This window comes from Chlorocebus sabaeus, chromosome 27, assembly GCF_047675955.1.
Source record: "Chlorocebus sabaeus isolate Y175 chromosome 27, mChlSab1.0.hap1, whole genome shotgun sequence".
Taxonomy (NCBI): Eukaryota; Metazoa; Chordata; class Mammalia; order Primates; family Cercopithecidae; genus Chlorocebus; species Chlorocebus sabaeus.
In genome coordinates this window covers 11,555,638-11,573,337 of record NC_132930.1, presented here as the reverse complement: position 1 = coordinate 11,573,337, position 17,700 = coordinate 11,555,638, and the positions used below count along the sequence as shown (strand labels likewise).

The 17,700-nt window shown below is 36.8% G+C and overlaps 1 protein-coding gene across 3 annotated transcripts in view; it reads left to right on the top strand.

Annotated features, from left to right (window-relative positions):
- WDR19 (WD repeat domain 19) overlaps window positions 1-17,700 on the top strand; it is a 93,773-nt gene that overhangs the window by 17,285 nt on the left and 58,788 nt on the right. For all 3 annotated transcript variants that reach the window (XR_502293.3, XM_008017627.3, XM_038008622.2), the window contains exons 7-14: window positions 3,422-3,502; window positions 4,965-5,077; window positions 5,373-5,546; window positions 14,084-14,154; window positions 15,322-15,494; window positions 15,577-15,691; window positions 16,610-16,716; window positions 17,457-17,579. Coding sequence is in view for 2 of the 3 variants with exons in the window: in XM_008017627.3 (XP_008015818.2) it covers window positions 3,422-3,502; window positions 4,965-5,077; window positions 5,373-5,546; window positions 14,084-14,154; window positions 15,322-15,494; window positions 15,577-15,691; window positions 16,610-16,716; window positions 17,457-17,579 (957 nt within the window). In the remaining variant the exon portion in view is untranslated. The remainder of the gene's footprint in view (window positions 1-3,421; window positions 3,503-4,964; window positions 5,078-5,372; window positions 5,547-14,083; window positions 14,155-15,321; window positions 15,495-15,576; window positions 15,692-16,609; window positions 16,717-17,456; window positions 17,580-17,700) is intronic.

The following is a 17,700-nucleotide window of genomic DNA, read 5'->3' as shown; positions in this document are numbered from 1 at the left end:
TTAGCCAATCTATTGCTGCATAACAAATTAACCTCAAAATATAGAAGCTTAAAACAACAGTTACTGTTTCATGGTTTTGTGGATGAGGAATTTAGATGCAGCTTATCTGGGTGTCTCTGCCTCAGAGTCTCTACAAGGCTGCAATCGTGTTGTCAGACAGGGCTGCAGTTTCATGTGAAGGCTCAATAGGGAGAAAATCTGCCTCCAAGCTCACGTGGGTGTTGACAGGGTTCAGTTCCTTATAGGTTGTTAGACTCAGTTTCTCTCTAGCTATTCACTGGGAGCCTCCCTCACTTCCTTGCCACATGGATCTCTCCATAGAGTGCCTCACAACACAGCAGCTGGCGAGAGAGTGAGAGAAGCCATTCAAGACTGAAGCTGCATCTCTTTATAACCTAATCACAGAATCACTTTTGTGATATTTTGTTCTTTAGAAGTGAATTACAAGGTATAGCCCACACTCAGTAGGGCAGGGATGGGGATCACACAGGCATAAAACCAGAAAGTGGGGATCATTGTGGGCCACCTTAGAGGTTGCCGATCATAGGGCCCCACTCTTAAGAAGATATTACTAATATTATAAAACACACATGGCCTTGCTGATTAATTGTCACATTTTGTGGTGCAGCTTACCTGTCCTGCAACATTTGGGAGATAGAGAAGATCAATGAAAGTTTGATTGTGACTCTCTCAAAGATAGAAGGCTATCTGAATCAGTCAGGGTATAGACTAAACTGTTGGGACAGAGAGACCTAAAACTTCAGGGGCTGTAAGAATATGATAGTATGGGTCGGGGCAGGGGGTTTCCTCTCTTTCTTTCTCGTGTAACAGAGAGACAAGTCACCTACGTACCTCCGCTTCACTAAATTGTACAGAGCCTCAGGTTCCTTCCATCTTATTGCTCTGCCATTTTCTAGAGTATTGTACCCTCATCTGCATGATTGAAGCTAGTGTAGCAGGATCACATCTGCATTTCAGCTCCAGGGAAAGGACAAAGAGAAGAAATAGAATGTAAGAAATTTGTAAAGGACTTGATCTGGAAGATGCATTTATTATTTCCCTTCATATCATATGACTAGAACCTAGTCATGTGGCCAAATCTACCTGCTCCCAGGAAAGCTGCAATTTTAGTCCAGCTAGATGACTATGTACCTTGCTAAAACTTACTTTAGTAGATAGTGCAAAACATTTACTCATTCAGTACAAGCAGAACAGCAAGGAAAAACTTACTACAGCTTGTTCATGTGTTGTTCAGGCCTGGACTAACTGAAGATACAGGTTTTGATTGGGAATTTTTAGAAAATAGGGCTGAAGAAAGTCGATTCCTGTGTCTGTTTTAATCATCCTATTTTCAATGCCCTTTAGAAATAGAATGTTAGGTATAGTACAAATGCTACAACTCCCCTCTCTTGTGTCCGTATCAGACATCACCAATAGATAGTGGATTTTTTCCCTCCACTGAATCAAAATATGGCCTTAGAATATTTTTTCCATATAGCATTCCAGGAAGTCACTACAATTCAGCTGTTACTTACGTACAAGATAACTATTTTTCATTTCTAATCCTTAAGAAGTCTGCTTCCAAACTTAGACATCCTACTTAAGCTGTCATGTAGTAAGCAAAATATGCATTGTAAGTGTTGCTTTGTTTGGCGTTTTTTCTTAATTGTTTTAACTTTGGTGTTCTGAAGATCACTATGGTGTTACTTGTATGAATTTATTTTTATTTATCCTGCTCAGGATTTGTCTTGCTTCCTGAATCTGAAGATTGCTATCTTTTGTCAATTCAGGAAAATTCATAGTCATTATCTCTTTGAATATTACTTCTTGCCCTTTCAATTCTGTTTTTCGGGAGCATCTGTTAGATAGCTGTTGGACCTTCTTATGTCTCTTAATCTCTCCTTTTCATAGTTTCTATCTTTTTATCACTCTGCAACCTTTTGGATGATTTCCTCATATTAGTTCACATATTCTTTCTTCAAGTTTGTCTAATCATCTGTCTATACCATTTAGTTTTTTTATTTTAATGACTCCTCGTTTTTAGAAAGTACTTTGTAGTTCTTTTAAAAATCTGCTTGAAATACCTGAATAGACAGTTCACACAAAAATATATAAAAAAATGGCTCTCATACATATGAAAAAATTTCAAACTTACTCATAATTAAATAACTACAAATTAAAGCCACACTGAAATACCAGTTTTCACCTATCAGGGTGGCAAAATTATGTAAAATATGACAACATATTCTGTTGGTGAAACTGTAGATAAAATAAGTATGTCCCGTCTGGAGGAAAATTTGGAAATAGCTAACAAAACTACATCTGTACTTACTTTTTGACCTAACAATACCATTTCTAGGACTCTACCCTTCAGATACACCTCCTATAATACAATACCATTTCTAGGACTCTACCCTTCAGATACACCTCCTATAATACAAAAGTACATATGCACTTTAAAAAAACTGACTGAAATTTAAAAATTCTTTTCTGATATTTATGAGTCCTCTTACAGCTTTAGTCATTTTTAAAATATTTATTTTATAATTTATGTCTCCGATAATTCTATTATTTTTATATCTGCTAGCTCCTTCTCTTGATGCATTGTTTCTTTACGAGTTTTGTAATTTTGAATTATGAGCTCATCTTTAGCAAGGTTTATGTGTGGAAATTTTTTAAAACCTTGGTAGAGGTTCTGGGTTAGTTTTTTCCAAAACCGCAGGGGTAATATAAGCCTGGATGCTTCCATATTTTATGTTAATTTCTCATCTTGGGAGCTCCCAAACAACCCAACATATAAATTTGAACCTCAGACTATAGTGAGGATAGGAAGGGAGGAAGGGAGATCTTTAAATCCTTTTTCCTTTTTCTTTTTTTTCTTTCTTTCTTTTTTTTTTTTTTTTTTTTTTGAGACAGGGTCTTGCTCTGGAGTGCAGTGGCATGCTCATAGCTCACTGCAGACTCAAACTCCTGGGCTCAAGCTATCCTCCCACCTCAGCCTCCCAAAGCACTGGGATTACAGATATGAGCCACCGCGCCCATCCTTTAATTAAGTTATTGAAATGAACTTTGTTTTGTCTGACTCAACACTCAGGCCAAGATAATTGGGTTTTGTTATTGTCTCCCGTAACTAGCTGCTCTGGATAGCTGCAGCATCAGTTTCTGCACACACTCTGGTTTTAGTTTGATCTTTGCTGATGGTCCCTGTAAATTTCCCTTTTCTTCTTTCAAGCTTATTTATCTATTTAATAAGATATATTTTCTGTTTCATGTAGAATTTCTAGATATTTGTGACAGTAGGATTTTCAGGTTCTTAGTCCAACATTAGTCAGGAATGAAAACAAGTTACCTGTTCTATTAATATTCAGAATGAATTTAAATATTGGGTTTGTTCATAGTGATGATGTTTTTACTCCGTTAGACACAAGTGAGATCAGAGCCTAGTAACATGCAGTTTTCCTTGATGAAGACAGATGACCGAACCTCTGCTGCTGAAAGCATGGTAAGAATTCTAATCAAATCCATGTGCAAATCATTTGGGTAATTTTGTGGAATATATAATTTCCTTTTCTTGGATGACAAAATAGTGATAAATAAATTATGTCCATTGACTATATTTTAAGCCAAAGTAGAGCTAGGTCTTTTAGTCCCTAAAAGTTGTTGTAATTGCTACTGACTACCTGGCATTACAGCAAATGAGTACAGCTTTCTGTTACAATTGGTATTGCTCTTTTCATTCTTGTGGTAGCAAAAACATTAGGGGTACCTTGCAGAACAGAAGTATTAATTCGTATATTATTTTTAAAATTTTTACTCTATGAGATGTGGTTAGCAAAGCTCTTGAAGTTGTAGGTTTGGTTTTGTTTTGTTTTGTTTTTCTGGTTTTTTTTTTTTTTTTTGAGACAGAGTTTTGCTCTTGTTGTCCAGGCTGGAGTTCAGTGGTGTGATCTTGGCTCACCGCAACCTCTGCCTCCTAGGTTCAAGCGATTCTCCTGCCTCAGCCTCCCAAATAGCTGGGATTACAAGGATGTGCCACCATACCCAGCTAATTTTGTATTTTTAGTAGAGATGGGGTTTCTCCATGTTGTTCAGGCTGGTCTCAAACTCCGAACCTCAGGTGATCCGCCCGCCTCAGCCTCCCAAAATGCTGGAATTACAGGCATGAGCCACTGCGTCCGGCCAAAGTTGTAGCTTTTGGTTAATACTTAGATGCATTTTCCCTGCCACATCTTAACATTCTGAAATCCAGATGATTTTCACAATCAATATGAATATATTTGATGAAGTAGTAGTTCTTTATTTCCTAAAACTCTATTATTAAATTGATAGTGACTTACAATTGAGAGCATCTTATAATCAAGGAAATATATCAATAATAAACCCAAATAAGTAATGTACTATTTTTTCTCCCAACATAATTACATCCTCCACTGGGAATTGCACTGAAGAATTTACTTGCATGAGTAGCAGAGAGACACGAGTTTAGCCAACACTGACCTGCAGGTGATGGAACCAGTGATGATATAAAAGCCAAGCTGGATTATCCACAGGAGTATGGACCTGTAATCCCAAATGGCTCAAAAACAGAACAGCCTCTTAGAGTGGAAGAGTCTTTATAATCAGAATATGAATTCATTTGCAGTGGAACTGTCAGACTTACAATCCTGTATTGTGCATTACTCTAATGAAACGTATAGAAAGTTTAAATGGTCACTCCACAAAGGAATTTTAGTGTATTTCAAAGGGTATATTGAAGATGTGTAAAACCAAGGACCCTTACCAGACTATATATTAGTAAATGCATTTTTTTAGTCAGTCATATTATTGTGCTAGTTACAGCATGTAGCACATCTAAATTGGGCTTATTATTTTCACAAATTAGGTTCAGCTTTTGGGTTTGCTTATTGGTCTTTTCATGAAGTACTAAATAACTCATTTCACAATCTCCTAATCTTTTCTGGCAGATAAGTGTGGTGCTTGGCAAGAAAGCTTTGTTTCTTTTTAATCTGAATGAACCAGATAACCCAGCTGATCTTGAATTTCAGCAGGACTTTGGCAACATTGTCTGCTATAATTGGTATGTCTGCTATAACTGGTATGTACAAAAAGCTCATTACAGAAGGACATCTATAGGTTTTTCCTTACTAATTATATTCAATTTTTGTTTGTAACATTCAATTCTATACATAACATTTTCTGATTCATGGTCTGTGATTTAGTATGCAGAACTATTTAGCATATTATCTGACACAAAGTAGGCCCTTGATAAATTATATTCTATAATTCCTTAATTTTAAGGTACTTGCTAATTTACTGTGTTGCCACTGATAGCTAATCTCCTTGTTTACCATATTTTGCCTTCATTGCTATAGGTATGGTGATGGCCGCATCATGATTGGTTTTTCACGTGGACATTTTGTGGTCGTTTCTACTCATACTGGAGAGCTTGGTCAAGAGATATTTCAGGCTCGTAACCATAAAGATAATCTAACTAGCATTGCAGTGTCACAGACTCTTAACAAAGTTGCTACATGTGGAGATAACTGGTAAGTTATTTTCACATATTTTTAGTAAAGTTTATATAGTAAATACTCAAGTGAATCAGCCAAACTTTGGTAGCTAATATGAATCTGGCAATCGTGTTTACAATTTAAGACATCTAAGACTACTTTACTCCTGATTTTAATATTCAGGGCAAAAATATCAAACAAAGTATAGTTGAAAATCAGTCTTAAAAATAAAATAGGTAGTTCTGGGTAACATGGAATAAGCACACTCCACCCCAAGTCTCCCACTGAATATAGCTGTAAAATGTGAGCAGAATGCATGGAGCAGATATTTAAGGACTCTGAAAAGTAAATAGTAGCAGGCAGATTGGAAAAGAAGATGGAATTTGAAGTGCCAGCTAACCAGCAGTGAGTCTCCCATTTGTCCTCTGCTGTCTCACAGCCAGGACTCAAGGAAGTCTAAAACCTACAACTAGGCACCAGAGCACAGAGAGAGCTTTAAGGAAGCTCTCTGGTTCTGGCTTAAGTTGTGGGAAAGAGAACTTGTAATGCTCAAAGGCAGTTGGGGAAATCCCCTGGTTTTCTTTTTCTTTTTTTGTTCTTTGTTCTCTAATGCTCCAGCCACCAAGCAATCTTCTCATGACAGTGGCAGCAGGAACAATGGCACCAAGGACCCACAGGCACCTAAAACTCTGATGGAGGATGATCTCTCTCCAGTTAGAGGCTGTGGTTTCAAGAAGATAGGGCAAACCACTGTTGCCGATTTTTCTCTTTGTCCTCCCTTGGTCACAAGTGCTCATATAGTTGTGGGAATTATGTGGTAGAACAGAGGAACCAGAGATCAAGCATTAATAGAGGACCAAAATTAGGAGCCCTAGGGAACTAGAAAGTACCAGATTGATCACAGAGAGGAAGGAACTCAGGAAAGCAACCCTGTAAACATATTTATGAACTCCTGGGTTCATCCTTAAGCTCATATGTATAGACTTATCCTAAACATATACCAAAGACCCTGTGAACTGAACTAAGACATAGATCATAGCCAAGGTCTTATACTAGCCACTGAGTGGGCCATAGAGGGACATATCTGAATACCACTGCAAAGGCATTGAAAATAGAACTGACATTGAAACCATAAGCCACAGAAGTCTCCTTGAAACTTGTAACTTGAACCCAGCGAGGTTGATGGCCTACTGAAACAAAAATATTAACCTTCTCCATGAGATTTAGATTAGACACAGTCTCATAATTTCACAATGTCCAGAATATAACCCCCAATTACTTGATATATGAAGAATTTGGAAAATTTTAACTCGCTCAGGAAATAACAATAAAAAAACACCAATGCCAAGAAGATGCAGATAGCAGATATAGAAATGCTCCAAGAGGTAAGGGCTAATACTCTTGAAACAAATGGAAAGCTAGAAAGTCTCAGAAAAGAAATAGAACCAATAAAGAAGAACCAAATGGAAATTTTAGAACTATAAAATGCAATAAATGTGGTGGACTTAATAGCAAATGGAGATAATAAGGAGTCAGTGAACTTGAAGAGAGATCATTAGAAAATATCCAATCTCAACATGAAAGAAAAAAATGAAACAAAATTATTTGTCCCAGAGACCTGCTAGACAATAACAAAAGGTCTAGTATTTGTGTCTTCGGAATCCCAAAAATAATGGCTGGAAACTTATGGCAAAATACATAAACCTCCATATTATAGAAGCTCAGCAAGTCCCCAAACAGATAAACCAGAAGAAATCTAGAGCTATTCACATCATAATCAAACTGTTGAAAAATAAAGACAAAGAAAAAATCTTGAAAGCAGCCAGAGAGCAACATTTTGAATGACAGTGGATTTTCTCACCACAAAGCATTGAGACTAGAAGGAAATGCCACAATATTCTTAAAGTGCTAAAATAAAAGCGTTGTCAACTGAAATTCTTTATCCAGTGAAAATGTATATCAGTAAATGAAAATGAAATAAAAGCATTTTTAGATGAAGGAAAATGAAGAGACCATCTTGCTCTCTGAAAGAATTACTGAAGGAAGTTCTTCAGATGGAAGAGAACTGAGAACAGAAGGAAATTTGGGACATTAAGAATGAAGGAAGAGCAATAGAAATGGTAAATATCCGGGTAAATATAATGGACTTTTTTTTCTTTTGAGATTTTTAATGTATATGTGATGGTTTAAAACAAAAATTATAATATTGCTCAGTAGGGGGTTTAATGCATGAAAATGCAATATATGAGACAACTATACCATAAAGGGGAGAGAGGGTAAAAGGTTTTGTTTTGTTTTGTTTTGTTTTGTTTTTGAGACAGAGTCTCGCTCTGTAGCCCAGGCTGAAGTGCAGTGGCCGGATCTCAGCTCACTGCAAGCTCCGCCTCCCGGGTTCACGCCATTCTCTGGCCTCAGCCTCCCGAGTAGCTGGGACTACAGGCGCCCACCACCTCACCCGGCTAGTTTTTTGTATTTCTTAGTAGAGACGGGGTTTCACCGTGTTAGCCAGGATGGTCTCGATCTCCTGACCTCGTGATCCACCCGTCTCGGCCTCCCAAAGTGCTGGGATTACAGGCTTGAGCCACCGCGCCCGGCCTGTTTTGTATGTGATAAGACTTATACATTCCACTTGAAATGGTAAAATATTGATTCTAAGTAGACTATGAAAACTTAAATATGTATATTATAATCTAGAGCTATTCAAAGAAATATACAAAGAAATATACAAAGAAAATATTCAAAGAAATATACAAAAGCTATTCAAAGAAAACTATTCAAAGAAATATACAAAAGCAAAATAGAGAGATTAAAATGGGATGCTAAAAAATGTTCAAATGGAAAATGAGAAAATTTAAAAAATCAGCCTGACCAACATGGAGCAACCCTGTCTCTACTAAAAATACAAAACTAGCCAAGTATGGTGGTGCGTGCCTGTAATCCCAGCTACTCAGGAGGCTGAGGCAGGAGAATCACTTGAACCCAGGAGAAAGAGGTTGCGGTGAGCTGAGTTCGCACCATTGCACTCCAGCCTGGGTAACAGAGTGAGACTCCGTCTCAAAAAAAAAAAAAAAATCAATTAAACAAGAAGCTGGTTCTTTGAAGAAAATAAAATTGGTAAGCCTCTAACAAGCCTGACAAAAATAAAAAGAGAATAGACACAACAAATCACCAATATCAAGAATTAAACAGGAGTATCCCTACAGATCTGAAAGCCATTATGAGAATAATAAAGGAATACTACAAACAATTTTACACTCAAAATTTGACAACCTAGAAGAAATGGGACAATTCTTTGAAAACCATAAACTACCAAAACTCAACCCAAATGAAACAGATCATCTGGATTAGCCCTATAACTACAATAAAATGGAATTAGTGATTTAAATGCTCCCAAAAAATAAATCTCCAGGCCTGTATGCTTTCATTGAAGAATTCTGCCAAACACTTGATAAAGGATTAATACCAATTTTTAAAAAATCTCTTCCAGAAAATAAAAGAGTAGAGAACTCTTCAACTTGTTTTATAAGGCTAGTATTACCTTTATACCAAGACCAAACAAAGACAGTGTATTAAAAAAGAAAAATACGGGTCAGTATCTCTCATAAACTTGAGCATGAAAATTCTCAAGAAAATTTAGCAAACAATGTAACAGTGTATAAAAGGAATTATACTTCATGACCAAGTGTGATTTATTTCAGATACTGAAAATATCAAATGGTTCAATATTTAAAAATCAGTGTAATCTAGGTCAGGTGCAGTGGTACATGGCTGTAATCCCAGCGCTTTGGGAGGCTGAGCCAGGAGGATCACCTGAGGCTGGGGTTGGAGACCAGCCTGGGCAATATAGCAAGACCCCATCTCTAAAACAAAATCGCGAGGTATGGTGGCATGTGCCTGTATTCCTAGCTACTCAGGAAGCTGAGGTGGGAGGATTGCTGAGCCCAGGAGTTTGAAGTTGCAGTGAGCTGCAGTTGCATCACTGCACGCTAGCCTGAGCAACAGAGCAAGACCCTGTCTCAAAAAGAAAACAAAAAAATATATAATCACTATATCAGAAGCTAAAAAAGACAAGCCATGTAATCACATCAATTGACACAGAAAAAGCATTGCACAAAGTCCAGCACACCTTCATGATAAAAACTCTCAGCAAGTTAGGAATAGCAGGTAATTACCTCAGTTTGACAAAGAACAATATAGGCCAGGCACAGTGGCTCACTCCTGTAATCCCAGCACCTTGGGAGGCCAAGGCAGGAGAGTCACTTGAGCCCAAGAGTTCAAGACCAGACTGGGCGATATGGCGAGACCCCATCTCTACAAGTTGCCTGTAGTCCCAGCAACTTGGGAGGTTGAGGTGGGAGGATCACTTGAGCCTGGGAGGTTGAGGCTGCAGTGAGCTGTGATCATGCCACTGCACTCCAGCCTGGGCAAAAGAGTGAAACCCTGTCTCGAAAAAAAAAAAAAACTACAAAAAACCTACACTTAATATCATGCTTAATGGTGAAAGACGGAATGCTTGTCCCTTAAGATAGGAACAAGACAAAAATATCTGCTCTCATTACTGTTATTCAACCTAGCATTAGAAGTTCTGGCCACTGCAATAGGCAAGAAAAAGAAATACACAGCACTCAGATTAGAAAGGAAGAAGGAAAACTATCTCTATTTGCAGATGTCGTGATCATCTTGGGATTTTCTACATAAAAAATCTTGGAATTTTCTACATAAAAGCAACTCCTAGAACTAAAACTAATAAATGAGTTGAGCAAGATTGTAGGATATAAGATCAACACACAAAAATTAATCACATTTCAATATACTAACAATGAACATTAACAATCAAAACAAAAATGAAAACCAATACCATTTTCAGTCACTCCAAAGAAATTGAACTGCTTAAGTATACCTCTAACAAAACCTGTACAGTGTCTGTGCTGAAAATTATAAAATGCTGACGAAAGAGATCAAATTAGACCCAAATAAATGGAGAGTTATACTGTGTTCATAGATTGAAAAGCTCAACAAAGTGAAAATGTCAGTTCCCCCAAGTTGATCTATTGTTTAATGAAATTTATATCAAAATCCCAGCATGCTTCTTTGTAGGTATAGACATGCTTATTCTAATATAGATAGATAGAGACAGAGAGACAGAGAGATAGACACAGATCCTAAAATAGCCAACAGCAATCTTAAAAAAGAACAATAAAATGGGAGAAATCATTATTCCCAATATAAAAACTTGTGTAGCTACAATCATCAAGACTATGTATCATTGGCAGAGGAAAAGATATATCAATCAATGGAATAGAATAGAGAAGACAGAAATAAACCCACACAAATATGCACAGTTGGTTTTTGACAAAGGTGAAAAATAATTCAATAAAAGCAAGATGCCCTTTTCAACAAATGGTACTGGAACAATCAGACATCCACAAGTGGAGAGGAAAAAAAAAAAAAAGCTTAACACAAACCTTACACCTTAATAAAAAAATTCACTCATAGACTTAAATATAAAATGTAAAATATAGGAGGATATATTCTGGATCTAGGGTTAGGCAAAGAGTTCTTAGACTTGAAACCAAAACTATGATCTATAAAAGAAAAAATCGATAAAGTAGATTTCATCAAAATTTTAAACTTTTGCTTTGTGAAATACTCTGTTAAAGATGAAAAGATAGTCGGATGTGGTGCCTCATATCTGTAATTCCAGCACTTTGGGAGGCCAAGGCAGGCACATCACCTGAGGTCAGGAGTTTGAGACCAGCCTGGCCAACGTGGTGAAACCTTGACTCTGAAAATAAATAAACAAATAAGATGAAAAGATAAGCTACAAAATGAGAAAATATTTGTAAACCACATATCCAACAAAGGACTAGTATCTAGTATCTAGAATATGTAAAGGACTCTCAAGACCCAACAGTATGTCATATGTTTAATATCTGTATATGTTATCAACCCAACACTATGTTGATACTATTTTTGTTTAAATGTCAATTATCTATTTACATATCAATTTATCTATGCAACACAAAAATAATAAACTTACATATATAGTTACCATTCAACAAAAACCCAACAGTAAAAAACAAGCAAACAACCCTGTTAGAAAATAGGCAAAAGACATAGATTTCACCAAATAATAACAAATACATGAAAATCAGCCATTAGGGAAATGCAAATTAAAACCACAATTAACTCTTGCTACCCATCTATTAGAATGGCTAAAATGAAAAATAGTGATAACACCAAATGTGGGTAAGTATGAGGAGAAACTGGATTACTCATACATTGCTGGTGGGAATGCATCATAGTACAGCTACTCTGGGAAGCAGTTTAGCAGTTTCTTAAAAAACTAAACATGCAGTTACTGTATGATCTAGCAGTTTCACATCTGGCCATTTATTCCAGAGAAATGAACACCTACATTCATATAAAAACCTGTATATGCAGCAACAGACACGTGAAAAAATGCTCATCATCACTCGCCATCAGAGAAATGCAAATCAAAACCACAATGAGATACTATCTCACCCCAGTTAGAATGGCAATCATTAAAAAATCAGGAAACAACAGGTGCTGGAGAGGATGTGGAGAAATAGGAACACTTTACACTGTTGGTGGGACTGTAAACTAGTTCATCCATTGTGGAAAACAGTGTGGCAATTCCTCAAGGATCTAGAACTAGAAATACCATTTGACTCAGCCATCCCATTACTGGGGATATACCCAAAGGATTATAAGTCATGCTGCTATAAAGACACATGCACACGTGTGTTTATTGCTGCACTATTCACAATAGCAAAGACTTGGAATCAACGCAAATGTCCATCAGTGACAGACTGGATTAAGAAAATGTGGCACATATACACCATGGAATACCACGCAGCCATAAAAAAGGATGAGTTCGTGTCCTTTGTAAGGGACATGGATGCAGCTGGAAACCATCATTCTCAGCAAACTATCGCAAGAACAGAAAACCAAACACCGCATGTTCTCACTCATAGGTGGGAATTGAACAGTGAGATCACTTGGACACAGGAAGGGGAACATCACACACCGGGTCCTATTGTGGGGAGGGGGTAGTGGGGAGGGATGGCATTAGGAGATATACCTAATGTAAATGACGAGTTGATGGGTACAGCACACCAACATGGCACATGTATACATATGTAACAAACCTGCACGTTGTGCACATGTACCCTAGAACTTAAAGTATAATAAAAAAATAAATAATAAAATAATAAAAAACCTGTATATGAATGTTTATAGCAACTTTATTTGTAATAACCAAAAACTGGAAACAATCCAGATGTCCTTCAGTGGGTGAATGGTTCACCTATGTCATAGAACACTACTCAACAATAAAAAGGAACAACCTGTTGATACACCCAGCAACTTGAATGAATTTCCAAAGGATTGCGCTGAATGGAAAAAAGCCAGTCTCAACAGGTTGCATACTGTATGATTTCATTTATATGATGTTCTTGAAAAGATAGAATTATAAAAACAAAGAACAGATTAGTGATTGCCAGAGGTTAGGATGGGGCTGGGGTTAGAAGGAAAGAGGTGAGTGTTTAGGAAAAGGCAACATGAGAGATCCTCGTGGTCATGGAACTATCTGTATCCTGACTGTGGTTGTGGATTTCATGAATCTCTTGTGTGAGAAAGTTACTAAACACACACATTGAGTACAAGTAAACACACACACCAAGTACAAGTAAACACACACACTGAGTACAAGTAAAACTAGGGGCATCGGAGTAAGATTTGTAGTTTCTATCAATGTCAGTATCCCGATTGTGATATTATACTATAGTGTTTCAAGATGTTATTGGGAGAAAAGGGGACATGGAATCTATCTCCCTATATTGCCTCTTACAACTACCTGTGAATCTAAAATTATCTTAAAAGTTCAACTAAATGAAAATAATGAGGGAAACAATGTAAGAGGAAAATACTGGAAGGGAAGAGAAAGGAGAAAAGGAGATTAGGAGGAAAGAAATGTTACAACTATTGGGTCTCAACATTGTACTACACAACTTTCATTTACATCAACTTACTTATTCTTATTACAACACTATGAAATAATATTATGCCCGCATTTTTCAGAGCTTTCAACCTGATCCTTCTGATCCAAATTTAATGTTCTTTCTGTACTATAATTCACTTCCTTTTGTATGAAAGAACTCTGGGCACGGGAGAAAGGGAACACATTGTAAAGAGAAACCTGTATCATCTTACAATAATTAATACTACTCAGGAGAATATTTTCATACTCAAATTTCTTCAGGACCATTTTAACCTCCTCATTCCTGATGCCATAGATCAGAAACTAAGCCAGGTACAACCCACCCCCCCATCTCTTCACACAGTAAACAAACAAACAACAAACCCCAAAATTTAAAGATGTAATGAAGTACAGAAATTCTAATATTTTCTTTCTTTAACTGGGTGGATCGTTCTGTACATCACATTTTGGAGACCAGTAACCTATTCCATGGTTTATAATTTTTGGTGAACTAAAACAGTTTTATATAAAGATCATATATTTTTTTTTTTAATACATTTTTGTTTTTCAGCATTAAAATCCAAGACTTGGTTGACTTAAAAGACATGTATGCTATACTCAGCCTGGATGAGGAAAATAAAGGTATTGATTTTTCTGAAGCAGATCGACATTTTATCATTCCAGTTACAGAGAATAAGGTTGTGTTCATTATTGTATGATTTGCATTCGTTGTAGGAGGATTTTTTTTTTTTTTTTTTTTTGAGATGGAGTCTCATTTTGTAGCTCAGGATGGAATGCAATGGCATGATCTCTGCTCACTGCAACCTCTACCTCCAAGGTTCAAGCTATTCTCCTGCCTCAGCCTCCCAAGTAGCTGGTATTACAGGCATGCGCCACCATGCCCAGCTAATTTTTGTATTTTTAGTAGAGACAGGGTTTCACCATGTTGGCCAAGCTAGTCTTGAACTCCTGACCTCGGGTGATCCGCCCACCTTGGCCTCCCAAAGTGCTGGGATTACAGGCGTGAGCCTCTGTGCCTGGCCAGAAATAAATTTTAATATTCTTCACTAGAGTTCCCTAAAATAGTCTCCTTATTTTAGTAATTATGTTGTCATACTGCTTGACTAGAAAGATATGTCTACTTTGACCCAGAGATTTATAGTGAATTTTATCCTAATTCTAATGTAAAGTATAAATTCTTATAGACAGTCATGACCCACATAATGACGATTCAGTCAACAATGGTCCACATACATGGTCCATATTTACTACTTTTTCTTTTTCTTTTTTTTTTTTTTTTTTTTTTTTTTGAGACAAGGTCTTGTTTTGTTGCTCAGGCTTACTGTACATTTTCTATGTTTAGATATGTTTTAATGTGCAAATACTGCTGTGTTACAGTTGCACAGTGTTCAGTACAGTAGCATGCCATACAGGCTTATAGCCTAGGAGCAATAGGCTCTACTATATAGCCTAGGTATGCAGTAAGCTGTTTCATCTAGGTTTGTGTAAGTACACTCTATGATGTTCACACAACAACAAAGTCACCTAATGACAGATTTCTCAGAACATGGTCCTGTTGTTAAGTGACACATAACTGTACTTTCCCTTTGAGCCACAGGGAATGAGCCAATGCTCATATTCTTATGCCAATCCATGGCACATTTCCTACTCTAAATAGAAACTACTTAAACTGGTAAGGAAGATATTTGAAAATTGTTATGTCTCTGGTAGCTCAAATGAAAATATTTGTTTGCTGCCTGCAACTATATATTGTTTTTGAATGATCATTTATTTTGTCGATTATTTCAGGATTGGGTACCTTGTCCTGGACTGATGATGGCCAGTTGCTAGCACTCTCTACCCAAAGGGGCTCACTTCATGTTTTCCTGACCAAGCTTCCTATACTTGGGGATGCCTGCAGCACAAGGATTGCCTATCTCACCTCCCTCCTTGAAGTCACCGTAGCCAACCCTATTGAAGGAGTATGAAAATGGTGTTATTTTTCTCTTATTTATTAATAAAATAAGTTTAGCAGTTGATTTATTACTATTTTTCTCTATATAGGAGCTACCAATCACAGTTTCTGTTGATGTGGAACCCAACTTTGTGGCAGTAGGTCTTTATCATCTGGCTGTAGGAATGAATAATCGAGCTTGGTTTTATGTCCTTGGAGAGAATGGCAAGTCTAAATCTAGTTGTTTATTCTTATCTGGCATATAATTTCTGTTCTTATTTGGTAAGCACTGGAAGTTTCTTTCAGGACCAAGTCTTTCACTCTTTTGTTCACATATCTCATTCTTAGCTTAAATGGTTTTGCAAGTCTTCTAAAAATTCACGTAATTTTTAGAAAGTTTTTATTCTTTACCTGTGTAGTGAAGGCAGCATAGCATAGTGGGTAGAGTATAAGCTTCAGAATTAGAGAGGCCCTGGATTTAATTTCCCTTTCTGCCTCGGTTAGTTAAGTGACTATAGACAAATCACTTTGCGCTTGTGAGCCTTACTCATCTAGAAAATGAGGATACTTCTACTTTAATGGATCATGAGGAAGATTAAATAAAATAAAATGTGTGATCTCACTTGGCACAGTGACTGTTTTAAGCACTCCTAAACCTAGTGGGTACTTAATAAATGTTAGTTCTGTCGCCCCTTTTATGCCTTGAATAATAGCTACTAGCATGTGAGGAAAACCTTGTTTTGTTTTTTCTTCCCCTTCTTCCTCCCCATCACCTTTCCCCAATTCTAGGTCAGGTAACCCTCAGGAATAGAACAAACCTGAAAATTAACTGGTTAAACAGAAACACCATTAAGTTTATTGCCACTTAAGGTTTAATTCTTAATTGTTTTGCATGTGATTTTATTTTCTATTACTTTGTTTCATGTAAACCATAATGGAATGCCTGAAGGCAAATTTATATGGCAACTAAGATTAAAATGAAATTTAATAAGATTCAATTTAATCATTTAATCATTTAAGATTAAAATGAAATTTTAAGTTCAGAATATTTTTGCAAAAGCACACCTTTTAAAATTATATGCAAGTATGTATGAAATAGTTTTACCAATATTTTAATGTGTTGGTTTTTAAAAATTGCTACAGCTGTGAAAAAATGGAAAGATATGGAGTATCTGGGAACAGTAGCCAGTATTTGCCTTCATTCTGACTATGCTGCTGCACTTTTTGAAGGCAAAGTCCAGTTACATTTGGTAAGTATAATTTTGATGTCCTGGAGACATGCTAAGTTAAGTTATGATGAACAGCCTAATGTCTGATTATCAAGAATATTGGTCAGGAAGCAAGGATGTACAGACTAACTAGAAAGTCAGGTGTGAGTAAAGGATTAACAAAACCCTTCCCCTTCTATATGAGAAGTTCTATTGACTTTCTAACCCTGTTCCCCAAAAACCTGATAAATATCAACAGTGCTACTCACAACATAGCCTTTAGCAAAAATAATAATGATAATAATTACCCTGTTGGTAAATTGCAACTAGAAGGAACTATACACGAACCATAAAAACCTGATGGGAATGCCATACCTTTGGACTTCCTGGAAGGTGCTGACTCATATTTGGGCATTATGTGTGTGGGGGTCTTTGAAACCATGCCTGCTGAGTTGTTCAAGAGATGTTGGCACCTGTGAAGAGGGGGCTTCTAAGTCAGGGTATTTCTCACATCTGTTTCATGGCTCTTCATGGAAGACAAAGAGATTAGCAATTAGATAGCTGCAGAGCCTGCAGTAAAGACTGTTCACACTAAGAGGGACGTCTGTGCTACCTTGCTGGCAAGCTGTGGTTCCTGTCTGATTGCTTTCTGACTAAACTGACCTCTGGTAGTCTTGGGAGTCTGAATGTTTAGTTGAACTTGAGAAAAAGACACCCCTAGATGTTGTATAGCAGGTTTACTCAAATAAATCTGTGAGCCATTATTATTCTTTACATTTTAGATAGAAAGTGAAATCTTGGATGCTCAAGAAGAACGTGAGACTCGGCTTTTCCCAGCAGTGGATGATAAGTGCCGTATCTTATGCCATGCCTTAACTAGTGATTTCCTCATCTATGGTACAGATGTATGTGTCACCTTCTTTATTAGAGAACATTGGGAATTTCTAATTTTTACTTTGTGATCTCGGTCATTTCCTTCTCCTACCAGCCTTTTTTCTATATTGAATCCAATACAATTACTGAAGT